General features: G+C 45.6%; 1 protein-coding gene across 5 annotated transcripts in view; it reads left to right on the top strand.

The window, feature by feature from the left end:
* Window positions 1-24,689, top strand: part of RNF214 (ring finger protein 214) — a 103,375-nt gene that overhangs the window by 36,637 nt on the left and 42,049 nt on the right. For all 5 annotated transcript variants that reach the window (XM_073585231.1, XM_073585230.1, XM_073585233.1 and 2 more), the window contains 3 exons: window positions 9,855-9,923; window positions 11,585-11,681; window positions 14,098-14,186. In XM_073585231.1, coding sequence (XP_073441332.1) covers window positions 9,855-9,923; window positions 11,585-11,681; window positions 14,098-14,186 — 255 coding nt within the window. The remainder of the gene's footprint in view (window positions 1-9,854; window positions 9,924-11,584; window positions 11,682-14,097; window positions 14,187-24,689) is intronic.

The following is a 24,689-nucleotide window of genomic DNA, read 5'->3' on the forward strand; positions in this document are numbered from 1 at the left end:
GGGCGACCTAAGTGGTTTTCTTTGCGTTCTTTCTGTTTCCCACCCCTGGGACTGCTTTGGGACGTCCCATGGTTACCAGTGTCCACCACAGGGATTTTTGGTACTCACCGTAAAATCTTTCTTGGAGCCTTCATTCGGCGACACAGTACCCTCCCTATCTGGTTGTACTGCTTTTGGGCCTACGGTCTTTTGTGTCAGGAACACCGCACTGCACTTGCTTACTGAGCCAGTGCGCGTTTCCTGAGTAAGACAACCTGTGCTCAGAGATACCTGTGGAGCGGGCAGCAGCAGAGAAGATGCGTGCTTCAGACCCACAGGACCTGAAGCATGTCACTGCTGGGGGCGTGACCTAAACTCCTGAGAGTTTGGAGCTGCAGGAAAACTCCTAGAATGGTAACTACGGAACAAAGTTACTAATAGGCATAGACAGGAAAATAAACCAGATCAGACCGGGGTCAAAGCACCAGATAGCATGACAATTACCAAAGGGCAAGACAGAACGGATAGTCAAGACGTAGCCAAGAAGTCAGAAACCAGAGAAGCGGCTATACAGTACAGAATCAACAGGCAAACTCACAACGGGGGACAGAACCGGGTCAGAACCATATAAGCAAGCTATAAGACAACGAACAGGCACACAGGGGTCACAACACTCGGCCAAAGGCAAAAGTATAACTGACAGGAATTGGAGTATCTCAGGGCAATAAAAAGCTCTGCCTGAACCAAAGAGAGGCCACAATAATTAACCCCAGGTGTGCAGGTCAAAGCCTGCACTGAGCTCAAGACATTAACCCCTGACGTGCAGGTCAGACCCTGCACTGGGATCATGACAGTACCCCCTCTCAACGGGGGGCCTCTGGACCCCCAGGCTTCCCCGGGTACTTGGCATGGAAAGCCCGAACCAGACGATCTGCATGTACAGAGTGAGCAGGGACCCTCGAGCGATCCTCCGGTCCATATCCCTTCCAGTGGACCTGGTACTGCAAAGAGCGGCGCACCCGCCGAGAGTCCACAATATGTCCAACCTCATACTCCAAGTGACCCTCCACCAACACTGGAGGAACAACAGACTCGGAGTCCTCCTTGACTGACCCCACGGGTTTCAACAGAGATTTATGGAACACATTGGATATCTTTAAGGAGGCGGGGAGACGCAACCTATATGCCACCGTGTTGACTATCTCCACAATCTCGTACGGACCAATGAACTTTGGTCCCAATTTAGCTGATGGTACCTTCAAGTTGATGTTACGTGTGAAAAGCTAAACCTTCTCCCCCACCTGAAACATGTGTCCCGGGGCCCTCTTTTTGTCAGGAAAATATTTGTACCTCCCCTGGGCCCGAGAGATATTACGCTGGACTTCAGCCCAGAGGTTTTTTAACCGTTGGACGGACCCCTCTGCCCCTGGACAACCGGAATCCGCCCGTGAAAACTCCCCAAAATGAGGATTAAACCCATAATTGATTAGGAATGGGGACATGTTGGTGAACTGACTCACCCGGTTGTTAAAAGCGAATTCCGCCAACGGTAACGCATCACACCAATCCTCCAGTCTGGTGGAGGTCAGACACCTGAGAATTTGTTCCAGGGATTGATTGGTGCGTTCCGTCTGACCATTACTCTCCGGGTGATATGCCAACGAGAAGGAGTGAGATGCCCAATTTCATACAGAATGCCCTCCAAAATTTGGCCACAAACTGCACACCTCTGTCAGACACCACATTCAGGGGTACCCCATGCAATCGGACCACATGCTGCACAAACAACCTTGACAATGTTTCTGCTGAGGGTAGTGCTGCCAAGGGAATGAAATGGGCCTGTTTTGAAAACCTATCCACCACCACCCAGATCACGGTATTGCCCCTGGAAGGTGGAAGACCGGTAATAAAATCCATGGAGAGATGAGTCCATGGCCTATCAGGAAGCGGTAACGGTATGAGTTCCCCAGCCGGCCGGTTATGCGAGCTTTTGGAATGGGCACAAACTCCACAAGCAGCAATGAATTTCTTGACCTCGGACCCCAGTGAAGGCCTCCAAAAAATCCTGGCTACTGCCTCTATAGTGGCCGTGATACCGGGATGAGCACTCAGCCTAGACTCATGAAACTCCTGCAGAAGTCTAGGCCACAATAAATCCGGAACAAACAATTTATCCCCTAGCCTGGTCGTCGGAGCTAGGAACTGAGCCCTCAAAATTTCTTGTTCCAATTCTGATGAGACCCCCGCCACTACCACCCCTGGGGGAAGAATGGAGAACGGCGGCTCGGGGGGAGACACCGGGTTAAAACTTCTGGACAGGGCATCCGCTTTAACATTTTTGGACCCTGGTCGAAAAGTAATGGAGAATTGAAAGCGTGAAAAAAAAAAGTGACCAACGGGCTTGTCTAGGAGCAAGCCTCTTAGCAGATTCAAGGTATGCCAAATTTTTGTGATCCGTGATAACAGTGATAGGGTGAGCCGCCCCTTCCAAAAAGTGCCTCCATTCATCGAATGCCAGCTTGACCACAAGAAGTTCTCTATTGCCGACATCATAATTTCTCTCGGCGGATGGGAACTTCTTGGAGAAGAAGGCACAGGGTTTGAGATTAGTACGGGTGGCCGGACCTTGGGACAACACTGCCCCCACCCCTACTTGAGAAGCATTCACCTCCACAATAAATGGTTTGGACGGGTCTGGCTGGACCAACATCGGGGCGGACATGAAACATTTCTTAAGAGCTGAGAAGGACTCCTTAGCGAGTTCCGACCAATTTTTTACAACAGCCACCTTCTGGGTAAGATCTGTGAGTGATTTAACCACTTGAGAGAAACCTTTAATGAATCTCCGGTAATAGTTTGCAAATCTCAAGAAGCACTGGAGCCACTTGAGATCATGGGGCTGAATCCAGTCTGCGATCGCCAGCACCTTCTTAGGGTCCATACGAAATCCCTCACAAGATACAATCAGCCCCACAAAGACAGTTCCTGTACGAAAAACGAAAATTTTTCCAATTTAGCAAACAGGTGGTTCTCCCTGAGTCTCTGGAGAACTGTCTGTAGATGTTGTAAGTGAGACTGACTGTCCGGGGAATACACAAAAATGTCATCCAAATAAATGACAACAAAACGGCCTATCAGGTCATAAAACACAACATTGATAAAGTTCTGGAAAATAGCGTGGGCATTAGTTAACCCAAAGGGCATAACCAGGTTTTCAAAGAGTCCCTCAGATGTGAGGAACGCAGTTTTCCACTAGTCCTCTTCCCGAACCCTTATCAGGTTGTAGGCCCCCCGGAGATCTAATTTGGAGAATCATTGGGCCCCAGATAACTGGTTAAATAGGTCTGGGATGAGGGGAAGTGGATAAGTGTTCCTAACCGTTATCTTGTTCAGTTCCCGAAAGTCGAGGCACGGCCGCAAACCACCATCTTTCTTCACAAAGAAGAATCCTGCTGCCACGGGTGACACAGAAGGCCTGATATGCCCTTTGCGGAGACTCTCAGCTATGTACTTCTTCATGGCTTGGCGCTCAGGCCCGGACAAATTGAACAATCGAGCCTTAGGTAACTTGGCTCCGGGTACTAAATCAATGGCACAATCATAAGGGTCTATGTGGTGGCAGCGCCTCAGCCTCACTTTCGGAAAATACGCCTTCGAAATCCTTCAGGTACTCCGGAATACCTTCCAGACCGACAGACGACACAAATACGGTTTTAGCAGAGTTAACAAAAGGCCCCAGGTTACAACACTTATCTTTACATCCCCATTGAGTGATCTCCCCCTCACCCAATCAATGGTAGGATTATGGCGTTGTAGCCAAGGCATCCCCAGTACCAGTCCTGCATGCAAGTTATCTAACACAAGACAAGTTAATTTTTCCACATTAGTGGAACCCACTTTCAGAGAAAAAAGTTCAGACCTGAAACAGATACCGTCCCGGGTAAGAGAGGATGAGTTAATTGCCACAAGTTTAACAGGATCCTGAAGCCTGACTGTCCCTATCTTATTAAGAGTCATAATCCGGGCATCAATCAGGTTAACAGCAGAGCCACAGTCAACAAAGGTGGTAGTCTGAACAGGACCATCACCAAGTTCCAGTTCCACCCGAACCACAATTTTTGCAAGTGAAGAAAAAGGTACCTGAAGGTCTGGGTAGCCTCCTCGACTGCTACCCAGACCTAGTCGTTTCCCGCCACCTTGGAGGATAACGGACAGGAGGGGCAGTCCTTCTTCCAATGTCCAGATTCCCCACCATAGAAGCACAACTGCTTCTCCCGGCGGCGTCTTCTCTCCTTCTCATCACAGGTGACAGCGCTCAGCTCCATAGCCACCGGAGGAGTCTGGGTCTCAACTCCACTGGAGAATAATGATGTTTCAAGTTGCATAACACCTCTTGCCCGCCGTCTGCGATCCATGCGAACCGCTTGGGTCATGGCATCCTCCAGGGAGTCAGGTGGGGGATGGAGTGCCAGGGCATCCTTCAGACATTCACACAGGCCTCTACAGAACAGCCCCCGAAGGGCGGCATCACTCCAAGAAACCTCAGCTGCCCAACGCCTAAATTCAGAACAGAACCACTCGGCCAAGTGCTTCCCCTGACAGACACTCATCACCTTGTCCTCAGCCAAACGCACTCTATCTGGCTCATCGTACATAAGCCCTAAGGCCTCAAAAAACGCATCCACAGTCATTCTCTCTGGGGCAGAAGAGGAAAGAGAAAATGCCCAGGCTTGTGGGGACCCCCTAAGGAGGGACATATCTACCCCCACCCTCTGTTTATCATCCCCAGAGGAGCGGGGTCTCAAGGAGAAAAAGAGCTTACAGCCCTCTTTAAACGCTCTAAATTCATTTTTGTCACCAGCAAACGTATCTGGTAACTTAACAGGGGATTCGGGTGGGACTAAAATGACATCTCTATTCCCCACCTGCTGAAAGCCTGCAAAAAGCACCCCCTGAACCGAGTCCGCAACCTGCCGTTGGGACTGGGCCAGAGCTTGGTGTTCCAAACTTAACTTCTGCAGCGACTGAGTCAAGCATTTCACCTGCTCAGATAAGGCATGCATTGGGTCCATGCTGCAGAAGTGAGGAGAGAAAAAAAAAAAAAAAAAAAATTCAAGGTCAGAATCAACAGGCAAACTCACAACGGGGGACAGAACCGGATCAGAACCATATAAGCAAGCTATAAGACAACGAACAGGCACACAGGGGTCACAACACTCGGCCAAAGGCAAAAGTATAACTGATAGGGATTGGAGTATCTCCGGGCAATAAAAAGCTCTGCCTGAACCAAAGAGCGGCCACAATAACCCCAGGTGTGCAGGTCAAAGCCTGCACTGAGCTCAAGACATTATCCCCTGATGTGCAGGTCAAACCCTGCACTGGGATCATGACATTTTGTTGTTGGGTTGGTACGTATGTTGAGTTTTTAGTTGCTTCTCCAACTGCTTTTACACTGATTTTCTTGGTGCTTGTTGGTGGGTGTATACTGCTTAGGAGGAGCTATTTTCCTTTTTTTGCATAGTGTCAGCCTCCTAGTGAAAGCAGGATACACCCCATGATTACCTGTGTCCCCCAATGAAGACTCCAAGAAAGAGATTTCTCCTTCGCCTCATTGGGGGACACAGGACCATGGGTATTATGCTGCTTGCCACTAGGAGGACACTAAGTGAACACAGAAAAAAGTTAACTCCTCCTGTGCAGTATACACCCTCTCGCTGTCTGAGATTTCCCCAGTTCTTGCTTAGTGTCTGTAGGAGGCACTTGAGTCTGGCTTCAGACCCCACCATTTTTATTTTCGATTTTTGAAATATTTTTCTGTAAATTTTTATTTTTTAACTATTGGTGTGAAGGGGGCGACGGTTCCTTTCAAGGGTCCGCTCTTCCCGAACCAACAACAGGCATGAACGCGGAGTATACCTCCCCGTACCCTCTCCTACGACGTCTAGGGCATACCTGATTCTTCTCGGCGACGGTCCGTTTACGGTCCGGATCTCCCCACACGGATAAGAGGGCAAGCACACGGAGTGCACGGAGAAGACTTTAGGAGCGCTTCGGATGCCTTGAATCAGCCTCATGGTCTCTCCATCCCCCTGCCTATAGGGAGGATCTATTGAGGTATACCCCTTTAAGAACTCCTCCGGCTCTGCTACATCGTCTGGGAGGATGAGATCTGCAGGCTGAGTCCCGAACAGCGCGGCCTGTGTGAGCACCGGATTGAAGGTATGGGGTTGGGTCCTGGTCCCTGGGAGAAGCGCTGACCTAATGTCAGCGGCGGTACACCGGCGCCCCGTCGAGGCCCTCCGTTCTCTCCACCCGGCGATCACCGCAGGTAGGCCCAGAAATTTAGTCTCTGGCTTTTCGGCAGACTAGGCCGCAATTTACATAGCACCACCCACCATTAGCGCCACCGCCCATGTCCTTGGCGCTTCTCGCTCTGTACGAGAAGTGCCCTGCTAGTCTCTGGGGCCATGTCTTCTTCACCTCAGCCTGCTCTGTGACAGCTGCAGGGGCACGCGTACTGACTGACAGCACCTGGTGACGCTGCAGGGTCACCGCTATTCCTCCTGGGGACACAGCATCAGGACCATGGGTAAGCTGCTTCTTCCTTAGTAAGAAAGCTTAACCCCTTCTCTGCACTCTCATCTCATCTGCAGCCCAGGCTCTGCCTGTAACCCTTTGGGGGCACTATGTCTCAATCTAAGGAGGCCAAAAGGACTACTAAGAAGCATACTGTGTTCTTTACCACCTGTACCACTTGCAAGACTGCCTTGCCCAGTGCCCAAAATAATCCGTTATGCACGGATTGTGACCTGACTTTTGCTCAAACGCCATCTGTCGCCGCTGCTACGGTGCTCCCTGAGTTTAGTCCCCCTGAGTGACCAAGGCTATAGACTCCCTCCGGGAATCAGAATGCTCCTTGACCGCCCGAGGAGGGCTCGTTCAAGGGATCATCAGGTCTCTAGATGGCGGACCCATGGCGCGTCCCCTAGTCACGCTCACGCTTCAGCATCGGCGAGTTCTGTCTCTCGCTCTCCCTCTCCTAATGTTCGCAGCGAGCATGACTCTGAATTTGAGTCTGACACGTCAGTACCTCAGAATCCTCCAAATGACCAAGAGTCGCTTGATTCTCTTATAGAATCAGTCAGCAAGATTCTGACGTTGGACGCGAAATTATTCCCGCTCCGGAACACGTTATCTCCTTTAAGAAGGGTATTTGCCAGCCATCTGGAGTTTAAGGACATTGTCCAGAAACGTAGGGACCGGCCACATAAACGGTTCTCAGGTCAAAAACCTATCAAGGCTAAATACCCTTTTATTTCAGAACTAATGAAAGATTGGTTACAGTCCCCTTCTGTGGATCCTCCTATATCGTGTCTGGCTTCCAAAACGCTTCTATCCGTTTCTGAGGGTTCTTCAGTCGGAAACCCCTCTGATCGTCAAATTGACTACCTTGCTCGCTCAGTCTTTGAGGCTTCAGGAGCGGCACTTTTTCCATCTTTTGCGGCGACTTGGGTGGCTAAGGCAATGGCCGCTTGGGCAGAAGTCTTAATTACTGCCATCCAAGATAGCAATCTTACTCTGGAGGCAACCAGTGTCGCCAGGCAGGTAATTCACACAGGGGACTTTGTAGTGGACACTTCTTTAGATGCTGCCAATTGCGCTGCTCAGGCAGCCGCCAATGCAGTCTCCATTATAAGAGCCCTATGGCTCCGCGACTGGCGGGCAGATTCCACCTCCAAAAGATCGTTGACTTCTCTGCCCTATCAAACTGGTCGCCTATTTGGAGAGAAACTGGACCAGCTCATTTCTGACACTAGAAAAGTAAATTCTTTCCTCAACAAAGGGCTGTCCGGAAGTTTCGGAATCAACAGCCGACTCGTTTTTGACCTTTTCACTACAATTCCAGTTGGTCCTCCACAACCTTCTCTTCTCGATCAGGTCGGTCCCCGCGTGGAGACAGAGGTTCCCAGGTCTCATACAGACCTAACCGCTCTTGGAAACCCAGGCCAAGGGCATCTGGATCTAGGGCCACCAGATCCCATAGATCCTCTACACAATGACTTGTTGCGGTATCCGGCGGACACTGACAAAGTAGGCAGTCGTCTACTTTCATTCAGTCACACCTGGCTCGCGGTCGTGCACGACGAGTGGGTCAGGGATCTGGTGTCCTCTGGATACAAAATAGAATTTTCTTCCCCCCCCCCCCATATTGGAATTCTTACAATCCGGATTAGAGTCAGACCTCTCGCTTAGCTCGCTCAAAGGCCAAATTTCAGCTTTGTCAGTTCTATTCCAATGTAAAATTGCCACCAAATTGCAGGTGAAGACGTTCATTCAGGGAGTTTCCCATGTGGCGCCTCCCTATAAAAGGTCATTGGAATCATGGGACCTTAACTTGGTTCTCGGAGCCTTACAGGAGGCCCCTTTTGAACCACTGCAGGATGTACCACTAACTGTTCTCGCTTAGAAAGTGGTCTTTCTAGTGGCAATTACGTAAATCAGACGTGTTTCGGAATTGGCGGCCCTGTCCTGCCGTCTTCTGTTCCTGAATTTTCATCAGGACAAGGCAGTTCTGAGGATGTTTCCGCCTTTCCTGCCCAAAGTCGTGTCTTCCTTTCATCTCAATGAGGAAATTGTTTTGCCTTCTTTCTTCCCGGCACCAGTCCATCGCATTGAGAAGGCCCTCCACACCCTGGATGTGGTTAGGGCCCTTAGACGGTACATCTCGCGGACAGCTCCGTTCCGCAAGTCAGATGCCCTATTCGTACTTCCAGAGGGGCATAGGAAGGGTCTAGCTGCTTCAAAAGCCACACCAGCCAGGTGGATTCGCTTGGCTATTCAGGAATCCTACCGTGTCAGGGACACGCCTGTCCCAGAAGGGATTAAGGCACATTTTACTCGATCAGTGGGCGCCTCTTGGACCATTCGGCACCAGGCGACGGCAGAACATGTCTGCAAGGCTGCGACTTGTCCAGTCTGCATACCTTTTCGAAACATTACCACATTCATTCTCAGGCTTCTGCGGATGCAGCTCTTGGCAGGCGCATTCTGCAATCAGCAGTACCACAGCGTTAAGTCAGTGGTACATGGGGTATTAGCAGTTGTATACTCCCCACCCAGGGACTGCTTTAGGACGTCCCATGGTCCTGTGTCCCCCAATGAGGCGTAGGAGAAATAGGGATTTTTGTGTGTATTCACCGTAAAATCCTTTTCTCCGAGCCAATCATTGGGGGACAGAGCACCCCTCCTGTTTAGCCTATTGGCTTACTGTATCGTTCTTAGGTTTTGACATAGTTATTGTTATTTGTTTAATGCTCCTACTGCCTTTTCACCGAACTGGGGAAATCTCAGCCAGCGAGAGGGTGTATACTGCAGAGGAGGAGTTAACTTTTTTCTGTGTTCACTTAGTGTCCTCCTAGTGGCAAGCAGCATAACACCCATGGTCCTGTGTCCCCCAATGATTGGCTCGGAGAAAATGATTTTACGGTGAGTACACACAAAAATCCCTCTTTTTACTCTCAGCTACATGTTATAAAGAAGGAGAAGCTGAGCAAGTTAATATAATATATAGCTAGGTTTAGGAGTCCAGTGTGCGGTCTCCCCACAGAGATGGATGTATGACAGAATCGGAACATACACTGGACTCCTAAAACAGGACCCCTCTTCTGAATCTTTCCACTTATCACCTCCTGTTATCTATGCCTGTGCTGCTAGGAGATTATTCTACATAGTAATGTTGATGTAGGTGGGGGCGGCTCATCAGGTCTGCTCTGTCTCGGAGACTTACCTATGTGTGCAAAATCTGTAACTACGGCATCTAACAATATGTACAACGGAAAGGTGCAGCATCCTCTCACAGTTTTGATTTCTTGCAGCCTCGAGAAAGAGCACAAAGAAATCGAGAATAAAATTACAGATTTACTTGCCGAACAAACGGCGGAGAGGTGAGCGATTGTTAGTGTACAATATCGGTGTTAAAAGGGGCTGAAATCTCACTGCATGTGTGTTATTAGTTTGCCGACATGGCCATAGCTTACTGTACTTATCAAAAGTTTGGACACCTGTTCACATGATGGGATTTCTTATTGGAATGTGCACATTGTCGATTTAGACTGAAAGCAGCAAAGCCACCAAGGAAGACACGTAAACAAGGAGTGAAGAAACACGCGTGGAACAAACCAGAATATGGTTTACTCTGATGACCGCTTTACACCCCATAGCATTCTTTCCAGCAGCTTCATCAGGTCGGCACCTGTAATGGCTTCCAACAGTCTTGAAGGAGATCCCAGAGGTTCTGAGTTCTTGTCGGCTGCTTTGCCTTCACTCTGCATACAGTTCATCCCACACCATCTCAGTTGGGTGATTGTGGAGGCTGTGTCATCTGACGCAGGCTCCATCTCCTTGGTCACATCACCAGGAGGTGTATTGGGTCAATGGTGATAGTCCCACGAAGTGCATATCAAATGTGTTGGCGGTCGCTGCATGACGCTGTGATGGCCATGCTAGTAAGTGTGCTCAAAATATGGGATAAATCGTCAAGTGTCACCAGTACAGCCCCCCACATCGTGACCTCTCCTCTCCATGCTTTACAGTGGGCACCACACGTGTAGAAATCATCCACTCAACTTTTCTTCATCTCGCAAAGACACAATGGTTGGTACCAAAAATGTAAACTTTTCCACAGACCACTACAGATTTCCACTGATCTAATGTCCAGTAGCGTTGTTTTTTTTTTTTTTTTTTTAACCAAACAGGTCTTATTTGCCATCCACAGTTGTGGCTTTATTGCACTCTCTAAACCATAAAGTCTTGTTTCTTGGTGGTCTCTGGACAGTTGATTTTGGGATATGTCTGCTACTTGATAGCTGTACATTATTTGAGGGCTGTTATCTGAGATGCTCGGAATTCTCATGAACTTATCCTCTGCAGCAGAGGTAATTCTTGGTCTTTTATTTACTTGCACAGTTTACATGAGAGAGACAGTTTCTTTGTAACGATTAATGGTTTTTATGACTGCACTTGAGGATGCCTTCAAGGTTCTAGCAGTTTTCTGGATTGTCTGACTTCCATGTCTTATAGTAATGATGGACCATTGATTCGGTTTACTTATTGAGTGGTTTTTGCCATATTCTGGCATATAACATCTCTCCAATAGGGCTCAGCACTGTACAGAGCTGTGTCCCAACACTGCCTCTACAAACCACACCTGATGGCCACAAACATTTCCTGGAGGTCGGCGATTCCACAAGGGAACTTTTTGCTGAAGCGACCTGTTCATGGGATGCAATTCCTTGTGGCCACCTGATGAAGCTGTGAAGAAAATATCAAGGGGTGTAGAGCTGAATTTGGAGTAAAAGAGGGGTACATGACAAATTTAAGGTTATACACATATTCTGGATTGTTTCCCATGTGTTTCTTTACTCCTTATTTCCGTATGTCTTCCTTTGTGGTTTTGCTGCTTTCAGTTTGATTCTACAGTGTGCAAATTCCACTAAGAACAAGGATAACCATTGCGTGAATGTGTCTCTAGACTTAATGCATTGTGACAGGAAAATCAGATTTCAGAAGGTGTTCACCACAATAATATTGAACTCGTGCTTCGCAGGAAAGAGTGGGAAGCTGAACTGATCAACCTGAAGAAGAAACACAGTGAAGCAAACCAAAGCGCAACAGAGCAAATCGAGCACATGAGAAGAGCTGAGGTATGGCCAGGGGTTGGATACGTGTTCAGATTTTTCAGCACTATATCCTGCCATCCACTATTTTTCAGTGGACAAGATTTCTTTTCATTAGCATTCTCCCAGTACTGTAGGTGCAGGAACTTTCCTTACCCTCACTTCCTAGCATGTATTGAGCATGACATTGACCTGGAGAAAGATGAACATAAAATCAACCTCCCTTTGCTGAAATCCCATGATTACGCCTTTGTGAAAACATACATTCTAATGCCTTGGTCCATGTATTATTATAGGGATGTGTAAAATCGAATTTTAATTGCCATGATTGCTCGACTCGATAATTTTGATCCTGAACAGGAGCTTCATTTTAATGACCAGACGAGTTTAAATTACAAAAAATCAGACATATCGTCTGACAGCGGGGAGGACTCAGAAAGTGTATATTCAGAAATCTCTATTGAGGAGGTAGTCTCTATTAAAAACTCAGAAAGCAATTTGATAGATTCGTCTGACAATAGCGATACGGATGAGGCATCTTCGGTGTGTTCTTTTAATTCTGGAAGTTCTGTTAACTATGGAGAATCTGAAGATAATAAGTCTTTTCATGACGATAAAATTACTACAACTCAAGAGAGAACTGATGGTGGTGTTGAGGTGACATCTATTGATTCATTCTCACTAGATAATGTGTTGATTCCTGGGGATTGCCCCGCTGATGATTTCCTGGTTAAATCATGCAAAACTTTCTTGCTCTCGTTGAATGACTTGGGAATTAGCGGTGTGGGTGACCCGGGAATAGACAAGGTTAAAGCTTTAGGAAATTTGATTAAGCAACTTATGAAAAATATCTTATCAATAATAGTCAGCGAGAATGTAAAAAAACCTAACACCACACCCGACATTTCTCTAGCTACCGCAAAATCTACGTTTAAAAAATCCGATCTCGTCTTCTATTGAAACATCAGATTTTCATGAGCTCTCAGACTCTCTGAAGGACATACAGAAGGAAATTGCCTCTTTTAGATGTTCCTTGTATAATTTTGAGGATTTTAAAAGAAAGAACAATGTGAAAATCAGGGGAATTCCTGAGTCAATCCAACCATCTAAACTCAGAGGGTATGTCTCCTCAATGATGTCTTATTTAATCCCGGAAACTAAGGGTAAAAATCTTATTGAGAAAATATTTAGGATTCTTAGACCTTCCACCTTGCCGTCTGACCTAACCAGCGACATCTTCATCTCCTTTTACCCTGGCTGGGTCAGAAATACCCTCCTTGGTTTGTCAAAAGATTTAAATTTCCTTTCGTCTCCATACAAAAACTTAGTCTTCTTTAAGGACTTGTGTAGAAACACCATACAAAAACGCAGGTCATTCTTACAAATAAAAACTGAGCTCAGACGAGCCCGTATTATAATTGGTCCCAAACGTCTACATTAATCGTGAGATATGCTTCCAACATAATTCATATCCAATCTCCGCGGGATGGTATGGACTTCCTTAGGAGTGCTGGTCTTATTTCTAATATTTCTCCTCCTAAAGCTCTTTACCCATCTGCACAGGACCTCCGTCTCCACCATACTTAAACTTCAGACTCACTTAGATTTGACTAACGTGAAACTTGGGTCTCACCTGGATCTTCATTATCGTGAAACTTTGGACTCACTTGGACTTTCAAAAACTTTTTACACCTTATGTTGGATTATCATGGTCTGTGGTTTATGTTCCACGAGTTTTATCTGAGAGGAAAGCCGAACTTTCCCCACATGTGGTCCATGGGTAATGGTTACTCGGACCAATAATGACAGGTTTACTTACAACTATGTTTGTGTTCTAATATCTATGTTGCAGGTGTCATATGACAGATGTTGAGGCCTACTATAATTTGAGGCTACTTGAAAGTAGATTTAAAGCGTCATTTACCTTTTGGGTATATTACTGTATGTTTGCTTGTCCAAAATACTTTAGGGGTTTTTTTAATCCCTAAATTAATACTTAATAGACAGAGTACTGTTAGTCTGTCCTGTCTCTTCTTTATGGGGCATGTTCATGCCCATTCATATTGAGGAGACATGACCTCTTTAGATTTATAGTATAATTAGATGATTTATATCGCATCTTATTTCTGCATATAACTTACTGTTATATTTCCCTTCTTACCCTTCCTTTTGTTTTTCCCTCTGTTTGTCTCAATAAAGCGACTTTAAACTCATTCCGAACCCCCTATCCCTTTCCTGCCTCACACTTTATAATGTAACTGCTACTTTTAAAAGTCATGCTATGATATTACTGTTATTTATGCAATCTACACTGTAATATGTCTATGACTGTAATATGATGATAAAACAATATTACTGTTAATTTATGAAAACTTAATAAAGTTTATTGAAAAAGGGATGTGTAAAATCAGTAAAATGTCTGTTGTATTAATCTCCACCGTAGGTCTCGTCTTTGGAGAGTCGAAGAGACTTGTTACTCATCTCACTAGAGGAGGCTGAAAAGGAGGCAGAAGTGACTCTCTCTTACCTCCGGTATGGAAGGCGAATATGTTGATTACGCGGCAAGTCTTTCCCCATTACATTATATAAAGTAGCATTGAAGGTTACCAAGGACGGAGATTTCCCTCAACCTCTTCCTCCTGTTACCACTTTTACATTTTGCTTTTTCGTTTTTTTTACACCCCTCCTTCCAAGAACGATCACTTTCATTTTTTGTCATCATAGTCATATGACGGCTTTTTGGGGTTTTTTTCTGGGCAAGTTTTTTTTTTTTTTTTTTTTTTTAACCCCTGAACACTGCAATCAATTTCCGTTTTGTTTTGTTTTGTTTTTTTTTCATCATTTTTATTTTTTCCTCTCTTCCAAAGATCCTTTTGTATATTTCTATCAATATAGCTGTGTGGGGTCTAATTTTTTGTTGTACGATTTGTACTTTTGAAAGACACGATTGATTTTACCATATAGAGTAATGGAAAGTAGGAAAAAAAATTCCTAGTGTATTGAAATTGCAAAAAAAAGTGCAATTTCACAGTTGCTTTTTTTTTAATTTACAGTGTTCACTACAGTAAAACTGACCTGGTAATATGATTCTCCAGGTTCGTACAAGTACGCAGATACCAAACATCTATAGTTTTTAATTTTATTTAAGTGGTGAAAAAAAATTTGTCAACTTGTAAGTAAGTAAGTAAATAAATAAATAAAAATATATATATATATATATATATATATATTTATTTTATAATTTTTTTTTTTTTTTGCGTGCACCACTTTCTGAGTCCCGTAACGCTTTCCATTTTTTGGGATCTGGGACTGGGTAAGGGCTTATTTCATTTTGGGATAGATATGATGTTTTGATTGCTTCTTTATTGCATTTTTTGCATTATTGACACCTCCAAAAAAAAATGTAACTGCTGTTCGATTTTTTTTTTTTTTTTTCTCGTTACACCGTTTACCGATTGGATTATTTTATATTTTGATAAGGCTACTTTCACACATCAGGTTTTCGGCGTCAGGCGCGATCCGGCGTCATGCCGGATCCGGCAAATGTTCTGTAAAACCTGATGTGCCGGATCCGGTTTTCTGCCGGATCCGTCTTGTTCTTGACAAACAAAACCGGATCCGTCTCATCCGGTTCATCCGTTTTTCTATCCGTTTTTCGACGGATTACGCCGGATCCGGTTTTTAAAATTGACCCTTGTGGCCTTCCGAACGGGATTGGCTACTGGAAAACTATATATAGCATGTTCCTACAGCCCTTCTTTGACAGGTTGTAGAGAAGAAAGTGCAGGTTGGAGAGAAGGGCAAGTTACTGGCGAAGATGGATGTTGTCATTGGAAATATTACCACTAGAAGTTCTGTGACGGTTTCAGGGACAATTTTCCACTATACTTTATGTCACCTCAAGGCAGAGTACACTGGGATGACAGAGTGTGAAAGATTTGTGCCCTAACCAAACTTGTGTACCTTCTGGACCAACAGTATATACCTTTGCCAACCAAAGTTGGCTATCTTGTCATGGTCTTACTATTTTTACCTTTAGGCCACAGGTGTGTACCTGGTTGTGTTTTATGCAAAGTATTTCACCTTTTAACAAAAGTTGTGTACATTGGTAGGAAATCACCAACAATAAACACAACTTTTTAGGTGAAATACTTTGCTTCAAACACAACCAGGAACACAACTGTGGCAAAAAGCTAAAATTTACCCACAGTTATATACCTGGTTTTGAATACCTTTTTACCTTTGAAATACCCTGTATTTAACCTTTTTTTTAAACATAGTTCGCCGCAGAAAGAAATGACAGACAACCATTGTGAAACGATAATTTAACTTTTATTTAACATTTTTTTTTTTTTTTTGTAAAATGTTTTTAAAGTGCAAAAAACTTTTTTAATAAAGGTTTTAAACCCAATGGGCATTTTTATTACAAAAAACACACATTACAAATCTGTGTACTGTGGGGTGGAAATACTGCTGGAGGGGCTGCGGGACACTTCGACACTGGGTGTGTGGAGAGAGGACTGGGATCGTGGTGGGGAAGGAACAGTTAGAGGTGAAGGTGTGGAAAAAGCTACAGAATGGGTGGACATGTGGGAGGCAGAAGAGGTGGTGGGCGGTGGAGTGGAGGGTTGGGCAGGGACTGTAGGAGCAGATGATGTTGATGGAAAGTTGTATGGGGAAGGAGTTTGGTACGGGGAAGGAGTTTGGTACGGGGCAGGTTGCTGGAAGTGGGGAGATGTCTGGTACTGGGGAGGTTGCTGGTACTGGTGAGGTTGCTGGTATGTAATAGGAGGGGGAGGATGGAAAGTGGCTGGAGGGGGTGCAGATGTAATAGGAGGGGGAGGATGGAAAGTGGCTGGAGGGGGTGCAGATGTAATAGGAGGGGGAGGATGGAAAGTGGCTGGAGGGGGTGCAGGTGGAGAAACTACAGTGGTGGGAGGTGGAGGTTGGGAGGTAACCTGCTGTAGAGCACCGTGGCACGAATGCATTACGTGCATCTGCTGGGTAGGAGATAGTGTTGCCATGCGCTCCACAACAGACCTGAAAAAGGTGTGGTTTGGCGAAGATCTTGCTTCTGAATGCATGGTTTGCAGAAGTGTCTTCACCTCCAGAATGCTGGAGTTGATCTGCTGAAAGCCTGCGGAGATTTGCTCTGACAAGACTTTGAGACAGTTCTGGAAAGATGCATTCAGATGCAAGAACTCTTACGCATAACTCTTTTCCTGACCCCTCTGCCGCTGCCGCCCAGTACCCGCAGGTGTACTAGAGGTGGCAGGGGCAGAAGGGTGGGGTAAAGGGAAAGCGATCTCCTCACCAGCAGCTTCATGTAATGTAGGCGGCCACGATGCTCCTGTGCTGGTGGATGGGACAGATGGGTCGAATGTGTGGGAAGGCTGGGAAGGTGCAGATGTACCGGGGCGGTCGAAGTGTCCCTCGGTGCCGGTCTCCTCAGGGATCGCCTCAGAAGGGTCCAATCGTGCAGGCTCCCGAGTGCTGCTCACCGTGCTGTGGAATAAAGAGAAAAAAAAAACAATTAAAATACTGACATGGTATGGCCCTGGCTGAAAAAAAAAAGTTACATCTAACATTTTTTTCACATGTGGTGTGTAATATTTACCTTCTGGTGAGCATTGTTTCCCAGAGGAACGACAGGGCTTGTGCGTACGTGTACTTGCTCCTGCATCCTCCAGATCCACTCGGGGCCCGCATCTCTTTATTGAACTCCTTCTTGAAACGATCCCTCACAGACCGCCACCGATTCACAATTCTGTTCCCTGAAACGAGAAAGGAGTGGTTAGTATACAACATCAGTGTTTCACAAACTCCAGTCCTCATGGTCCCCAGGGGTCATGTTTTCAGGATTTCCATAGTAAATAGAAATCCTGAACACATGATCCGTGGGGACCACGAGGACTGGAGTTCGGGAAACACTGGTTTACATCAAGCAACCGGTACTGTATATACTTACGCTCTTTAATCTGGGCCCGAACATCGAGGTCCTCCCAGCGGCCCACAAGGAGCGAACAGATTTCCTCCCAGAGTCGTCGGGTAACGATCAGGTCAGTGTGGCGGCGGTCAGCCATATTCCAGAGCGGCTCCCTTTCTCTGACGAGATCGATGAGGCGGTCCACATCAATCCCTCCATCCTCACCGTCAGAGTCGGGAGCACGCTGTGAAGGCTGTTAAAGAAAAAGACAAAAATAACATAATTAGCCTCCACAAAAGAAATGAAATAAAAAGTGCAAAAAAACAAAGCAAAAATATTTATACTTACACGCTGGTGACCGCCGCGTTGCTGTCGCCGACGACCCTGGGAGGCACTGCGAGGACCTCTTGGCCGAGCACCAGATTGGGAAGACTAGAGAAGAAAACAAAAAATGTTATGTGTTTGGATGTAGGCATTTGTTTGCTGTGTGTGGTCTGCAGAACATTGTTTTCTATGTGTTGTGTGTAGTGTGATGTTGTGTTTCTGCGTTTGATGCAAAAAACTTACCAATTGTGAGCCCACTCCAGGTGTCTGTCCACCCCTTCCTTCTTCTTCTGGGAGCTCCTCTTCATCTTGTGATTCCTGTTTTGAAATAAAAGGCAATGAATAGACATATATTTCAGAGATGATGGATTTTGGAAATAAAAACTTACCGTCAAACGCTGACGATGCGAGGGAGGGCTCCCAGAAGAAGATGTGCTGTCCTGTTGATGGCCAGACTCCATGGCTGTGGGTATTGCTGCTGCTGTTGCTGCTGCCAGTGATGCCATTTCTGCTGCTGCTGCTGCATCTCTTTGGCGGCTGTTGAATAAAGAGAAACAAAGGGCCAATGAATATCTTGATATTCCATGGCCCTAGTTTGGAGGAATGGGGGATTTGATAATTACCGTCTCTCATCTGCTGCTGGACTCCCCTCCTCAGCATGTTCCATTTGCTGCTCCATTTGGGGTGGTGCTGATGGTGCTGCTGCTGCAGATGTCTGCTGCCTTCTCCTGCTCCTGGTTCTTGGCTTGGGTGGCATGTTGGGTGTGGCTGAGGGTCCCATTGTCTTGCTTTTATATATCTCCTGTGGGCAGAGCTACTGAGCATGCTCAGACCAAAAAACCGGATCCGGCGCATTGCGGCGCTCATAGGCTTTCATTGTGTGAAAAAGCCGGACGCGCCTGATCCGGCGTGTCCGGCTTTTTCGCCGGAGACAAAAAACGTTACAGTAGCCGTTTTTTCCAGACGCCGGATCGCGACACATTGCCGGATCCGGCGAAAACCGGATGAAACGCATGGCCATCCGGCGCGATCCGGCGCAAATGCAAGTCAATGGGGGGGAAACCGGATCCGGCATTGCATTTCGCCGGATCCGGTTTCTGTCAAAAGCGCCGGATCGCGCCTGACGGCGAAAACCTGATGTGTGAAAGAGGCCTTAATCAGACATTTCTGAACGCAGCAATTTTTATTATTTTTTTTTTTTAATTTTATTTTGAATGGAGCAAGTAAAAGAAGGTGATTTGAACTAGTGTTTTTTAACTATAAACCTTTTCACTAGTTTTGTTTTTCTTCATGTGTTTAAAAACAATTTTTAATTTTTTTTTTTTTACTGTATTTAACCCCTTTCTGACGTCAGACGTACTATCCCATCCCTGGGCCCGGATGAGCATGGGCGCGAGAGCACGTCTCAGCGATCAGCCGCGCACACGGGGATGCGTGGTTGGGTATCAGCTGATACTCCCAGCTGACACCCGGAACTGAGTGACGGGAGCTGTCACGGAACGCTCCCGGCACTTTATTCGATCGAAAACACGATCGCAGCATTCCGGGAGCAAGCAGAGGGCTGACAGCCCCTCTGCCTTTGGATCATATACCACGCGGCTGACGCTGCTATGGTAACCTGATGTCGTCATGACATCCGGGTTACCAAAGCTGAGAAACCTCCTGTCATGTGCAGTGCGTGTTAGGAAGTCTATCAGGTGAGTGTGCACAGAGTGCAGCGCTGACAGCTTCTGTAGCATGCAGATGTTGCTTCATTTGCATGCTACAGAAGCGATCAGCCTGCAAAAAATGAGTGTCCCATAGTGGGACTAAGTGTAAAAATTAGAATGAAGTAAAAAATTAAAATAATTGTAAAAATATTTTAAAAAATAATAAAAAAAAATTTATTCTATCATTAAATCAATATTTGAGTTAAACATTTTTTTAACAATAAAAGTACGCATATTTGGTATCGCCACGTCCGTAATGACCCGACCTATAAAACTGTCCCACTAGTTAACCCCTTTAGTGAACGCCATAAAAAAGGCAAAAAAACAATGTTGTATCATCATACAGCCGAGCAGAAAGTGGACTAACACGCGATCAAAAAGACGGATATAAATAAACATGGTACTGCCTCATCTTGTCCCGCAAAAAACGAGTCGCCATACAGCGTCATCAGCGAAAAAATAAAAAAGTTATAACTGTCAGAATAAAGTGATGCAAAATCAATTATTTTTTCTATAATTAGTTTTTATGATACAAAAGCGCCAAAACATAAAAAAAAAATATAAATGAGGTATCACTGTAATCGCACTGACCCGAAGCATAAAACTGCTCTCACATGACTGTGGGCAAAAATGTGGAAAAATTACAGGTCTCAAAATGTGGTGATGCAAAAACTATTTGCATCTTAGCATGTGACAGATGCCAAACATAAAAATCCGTTATAAGGCCTCTTTCACACGTCCTATTATTTCCGGTACCGGAGATGTCAGTGTGCATGTGTAATACTTGCGGCACACGTGTAACGTGTGTGTCGCATCAGTACCACACAGACGGGCGCCAGGGAAGAAACGTTGCAGTAAGCACTGTTCCCCGGCGCCGGGTGCTGAACACGGCTCTCTTCATTCTCCCCTGCTCTGGCGGAGATCAGCGCGAGCAGGGGAGAATGATAAAGAAACTATAGGAGAGAAGCGCACATAGGGCCTTATCCGACAGTTTCAGAATCTGTTAATCAGAAAACTGCTCACCAGATGCCCCTTTGATAAGGCACATAAACGTCAGCTGCCGCAGATCCACTGGTCAGAGATGAACCATACAAAGGAATTTTGTGGCTATTGTTCGCGCTGCTGAACAGATAGATATCCGGACGTATTGATGAAAAATGACTTCTTCCTCGGGAAATACATTATTTTTCCCTAACTAAGCGGGTGATAAAGGGGGGTTTGATTTACTTTTTTTTTTTTATTTAGATTACTGTGATAGGGTTTAGCACAGTGATCAAAATGAACTAATAGGAAAAAATCTCCTATTGGTTCATTTTGATCATTGTGATAAACCCTATCACAGTGATCTAAATAAAAAATACATCCAGATATCTATTTGTTCAGCAGTGCAGACAATATCCACAAAATTCCTTTGTATGGTTCCAGGGGAGAATGATGAGTTACATTTAACCCATTAACAACAGCCGATACGCCTTTTAACGGCCGCAGTTAAGGGTACTTAAACCACAGCGCCGCATTTTAACGGCGCTGAGGCTTAAGGTTTTAGCGCCTCCCAGCGTTGGAATTTCTCTGGGGTCTCGGTTGCCGGGAATAGCCGAGACCCCACAGAACATGATTCGGGTCAGTTTTTATCGACCCCGGTGTTACGATCACCGTTATTAACGGTATAACAGCGACCACAAAGAAAGTCAGATTTTCCATTTAATTTTTCTCTCTGATGTGATCACGCACATCAGGGGAGAGAGAAATGGGGTCCCCCAATCACCCCCCCTTCCTCCGGTACCTCTGTTGTCCCTGCAAGCCCCCCGGACGTCCCCCAGGCAACCGGCTTCTTCTTCTGGGAGAAAATGGAGGGCGCATGCGTAGTGCACCCGCCGAGATCGGCCTGCTGACACCCGGCAACAATAGGAAATTTTTTCCTATTGATTCATCTTGATCACTGTGATAAACCCTATCACAGTGATCAAAATAAAAAAATAGTAACTCAAACCCCCTTTATCACCCCCTTAGGCTAGTTTAACACTAGCGTTCTTGGGCGCAGCACAGGGCCGCCGCTAAGCCCCGCCCCAGGACGCGCCCCCTCCGGTCAGTTTCTCCTCTGATCGCATGAGGCTGCATGCGATTAGCATATCCTATATTTAGCGTTAGATACGCTGATCGTGCGCTGACCATGCACTGGTCTGATTTTGCTGGCGCTGCGCCCAGCGCACAAAAACACGCTGTGTTGCATTTTTGTGCTCTGAGCGCAGCACCAAAAGGGCGCAGTGCCAGCAAAATCAGACCAGCGCACGATCAGCGTATCCAACGCTAAATATAAGATACGCTAATCGCATGCAGCCTCATGCGATCAGAGGGGGAACTGACAGGAGGGGGAGCGGGGCTTAGCGGCAGCCCTGCGCTGCACCCAAGAACGCTAGTGTGAAACTAGCCTTCGTTAGAGAAAAAAATAATAAAATAAAAAATGTATTAATTTCCATTTTCCCATTAGGGTTAGAGTTGGGCTAAAGTGAGTTGGGCTAAGGTTAGGGTTGGGGCTAAACTTAGGGTTGGAGTTAAAGTTAGGGTTTGGATTAGGGTTAGGGGTGTGTTAGGGTTAGGGTTGGGATTAGGGTTAGGGGTGTTAGGGTTGGAGTTAGAATTGGGGGTTTTCCACTGTTTAGGCTCATCAGGGGCTCTCCAAACGCGACATGGCGTCAAATCTCAATTCTAGCCAATTCTGCGTTGATTTAGACCTATGTCGAAACACGTTGGTAAAAGCAGCGTATAACGCTATCCTTTTGTGCAATATGTTGCAATAACTAGTACCTATAATTTTTTAGTGGTGCACCATTTCTTTATATTTTTTAATTCTGAAATAAAGTTGACTTTTTAAGAATCCTTGGTTTCCCGCTGATACAGGAAAGATGTATATCTTTCTTAATAGATGAGACAAGTGACGTGAAGCAGAATTATGATTATGGGAGAGGGAGAAACATAAATATTGGACCAGTTCATAGATAAGGAGTCCGGATGTTTTATTGTCCTCTGATTGGGGTCTCCTAATGTGTTGTGATGCCCCCACAAGGTCTTAGGAGCAAATTCCTTAATTGGTGTAAAAAGACATAAATCCATGCGACACATTCATTCCAGCATTGAGAGTGTCAAAGGTCATCATAAATTTATACTCAGACTCTTCTCTCTCTCTGAGATGTGAAGTTACCTTTCAATACCAGTAATTTCATATCCCTGGTGTTGTGGTCCATCATACAAACATGTTTTGCCACAGGTAGATCCATTCTTTTTTCTCTTATTGTGTGACGATGAGCATTCATCCTTGTTCTAAGCTTTTGCCCTGTCTCCCCCACATACAGACCCCCAGTTGGGCATTTAGTACAAATAATTAAGTACACCACATTAGATGTAATGCAACTGAAAGTACCTGGGATCTTGTAGTCCTGATGTGAATTGGGGATCTTTATCTTGTCCGTGGTCATTATAGATGGACAGGTTTTACATTTTTTCTGGTTGCAAGGAAAGGTTCCTCCAGCTGTAGGAGAGGACAGGGAGCTTCTGACAATGATGCTTCTTAGATTTGGGGGCTGCCTAAAGCACAGTAGTGGGGGGTCTGGAAAAATGGATTGTAATCGGGCATCTTTTTGTAGTAAAGGTTGTAATTTCCGTGCAGCTCCCCTTAGCACTTCCAGATTTGGGTTGTAGGTGACTACTAGAGGCACCCGGTTATTTTCTTCTTTAGCTTTGTAATGTAGCAGGTGATTCCTTGTCATTCTGGTGGCTCTTGTAATTTGGTTTTCAATTGTTCTTGGATGGTAGCCCTGATTCGAAAAGGTCTTTTTGAGGTGACCAAGGTGTTTGTCTCTATCCATGGGGTTACAACATATACGACTGTATCTGATGGCTTGGCTATAGATAAGAGTTCTTTATGTGTTTTGGATGGAAACTGTCCCATTTAAGGTATGTTGGACGGTCGATTGGCTTCTGATACAGGGATGTCTCTATTTCATTGTTTTTTAGCTTAATGATGGTGTCCAAAAAGTTAATCTCAGTGCTGGAGTAGTTGAGTGTTAAATTGATGGTGGGATGAAATTGATTAAACTGTTCGTGGAACACCTTTAGTTGTTGCTCAGACTCCGTCCAGATGATTAACATATCATCAATGAAGCGGTAGTAGGCCAGGGGCCTGATGGGGCATGAGGACAAAAAGTCGCTTTCAAGCTTGGCCATGAAAAGATTTGCATACTGTGGAGCCATTTTACTTCCCATAGCTGTGCCAGTCTCCTGTAGATAGATCTTGTTGTCAAATTCAAAGTAATTGTGGGTGAGGATGAATTTTATAAGTTTCACCACAGCATCAGCATCAGTCCCTGTGTTTTCCATGAAGAATTTGCAGGCATTTAATCGATCTTGGTGTGGGATATTTGAGTACCAAGATTCCACATCCATGGTGGCCAGGATGGTTCCTTCTGGTAGAGGACCTATTGCTGCTAGCTTATTCAATAGGTCAGTTGTGTCCTGAATGTAGCTAGGTGTATCCTTTACCAGTGGTTTAAGAATACCCTCTACCCATCCAGATTCCTGCTCAGTGAGGTTGCCCACACATGAAATAATTGGTCTTCCTGGATTTCCAGATTTGTGCATTTTGGGAAGCATGTAGAATGTCCCTATTCTTGGACTCTCTGGTATCAGGTCATCACCGGCTCTTATGGACTGGTCAGGCAGACAAGATACCAACTTGTTTAGTTCCTTGTAATAGTACTGTGTAGGATCCGACTCCAATTTTCTATAGTAGTGTGTGTCCATAAGTTGCCTGTTTGCTTCCTTCATGTAGTCTGACGTATTCATCATGACTATTGCATCTCCCTTGTCAGCAGGTTTAATGATGATTTCCTTGTTGGTTTTTAAAGACCGTATGGCCTTTCTCTCCTGGGCACTGATGTTGGATGCTTGTCTCTTGTTAGTGTCTGTGATTTTGGATTTTATCAAATGTCTGAAGGAGTCTAAATATTTATCCAAATGAGGGTTGCGTCCAGGTGGAGGTGTCCAGTCTGACCTTTTCCTAGTTGTTAGGATCCCTTTTCC

The sequence above is a fragment of the Dendrobates tinctorius genome, unplaced genomic scaffold (assembly GCF_039654945.1).
Source record: "Dendrobates tinctorius isolate UK_male_01 unplaced genomic scaffold, ASM3965494v1 ptg000086l, whole genome shotgun sequence".
Classification (NCBI taxonomy): Eukaryota; Metazoa; Chordata; class Amphibia; order Anura; family Dendrobatidae; genus Dendrobates; species Dendrobates tinctorius.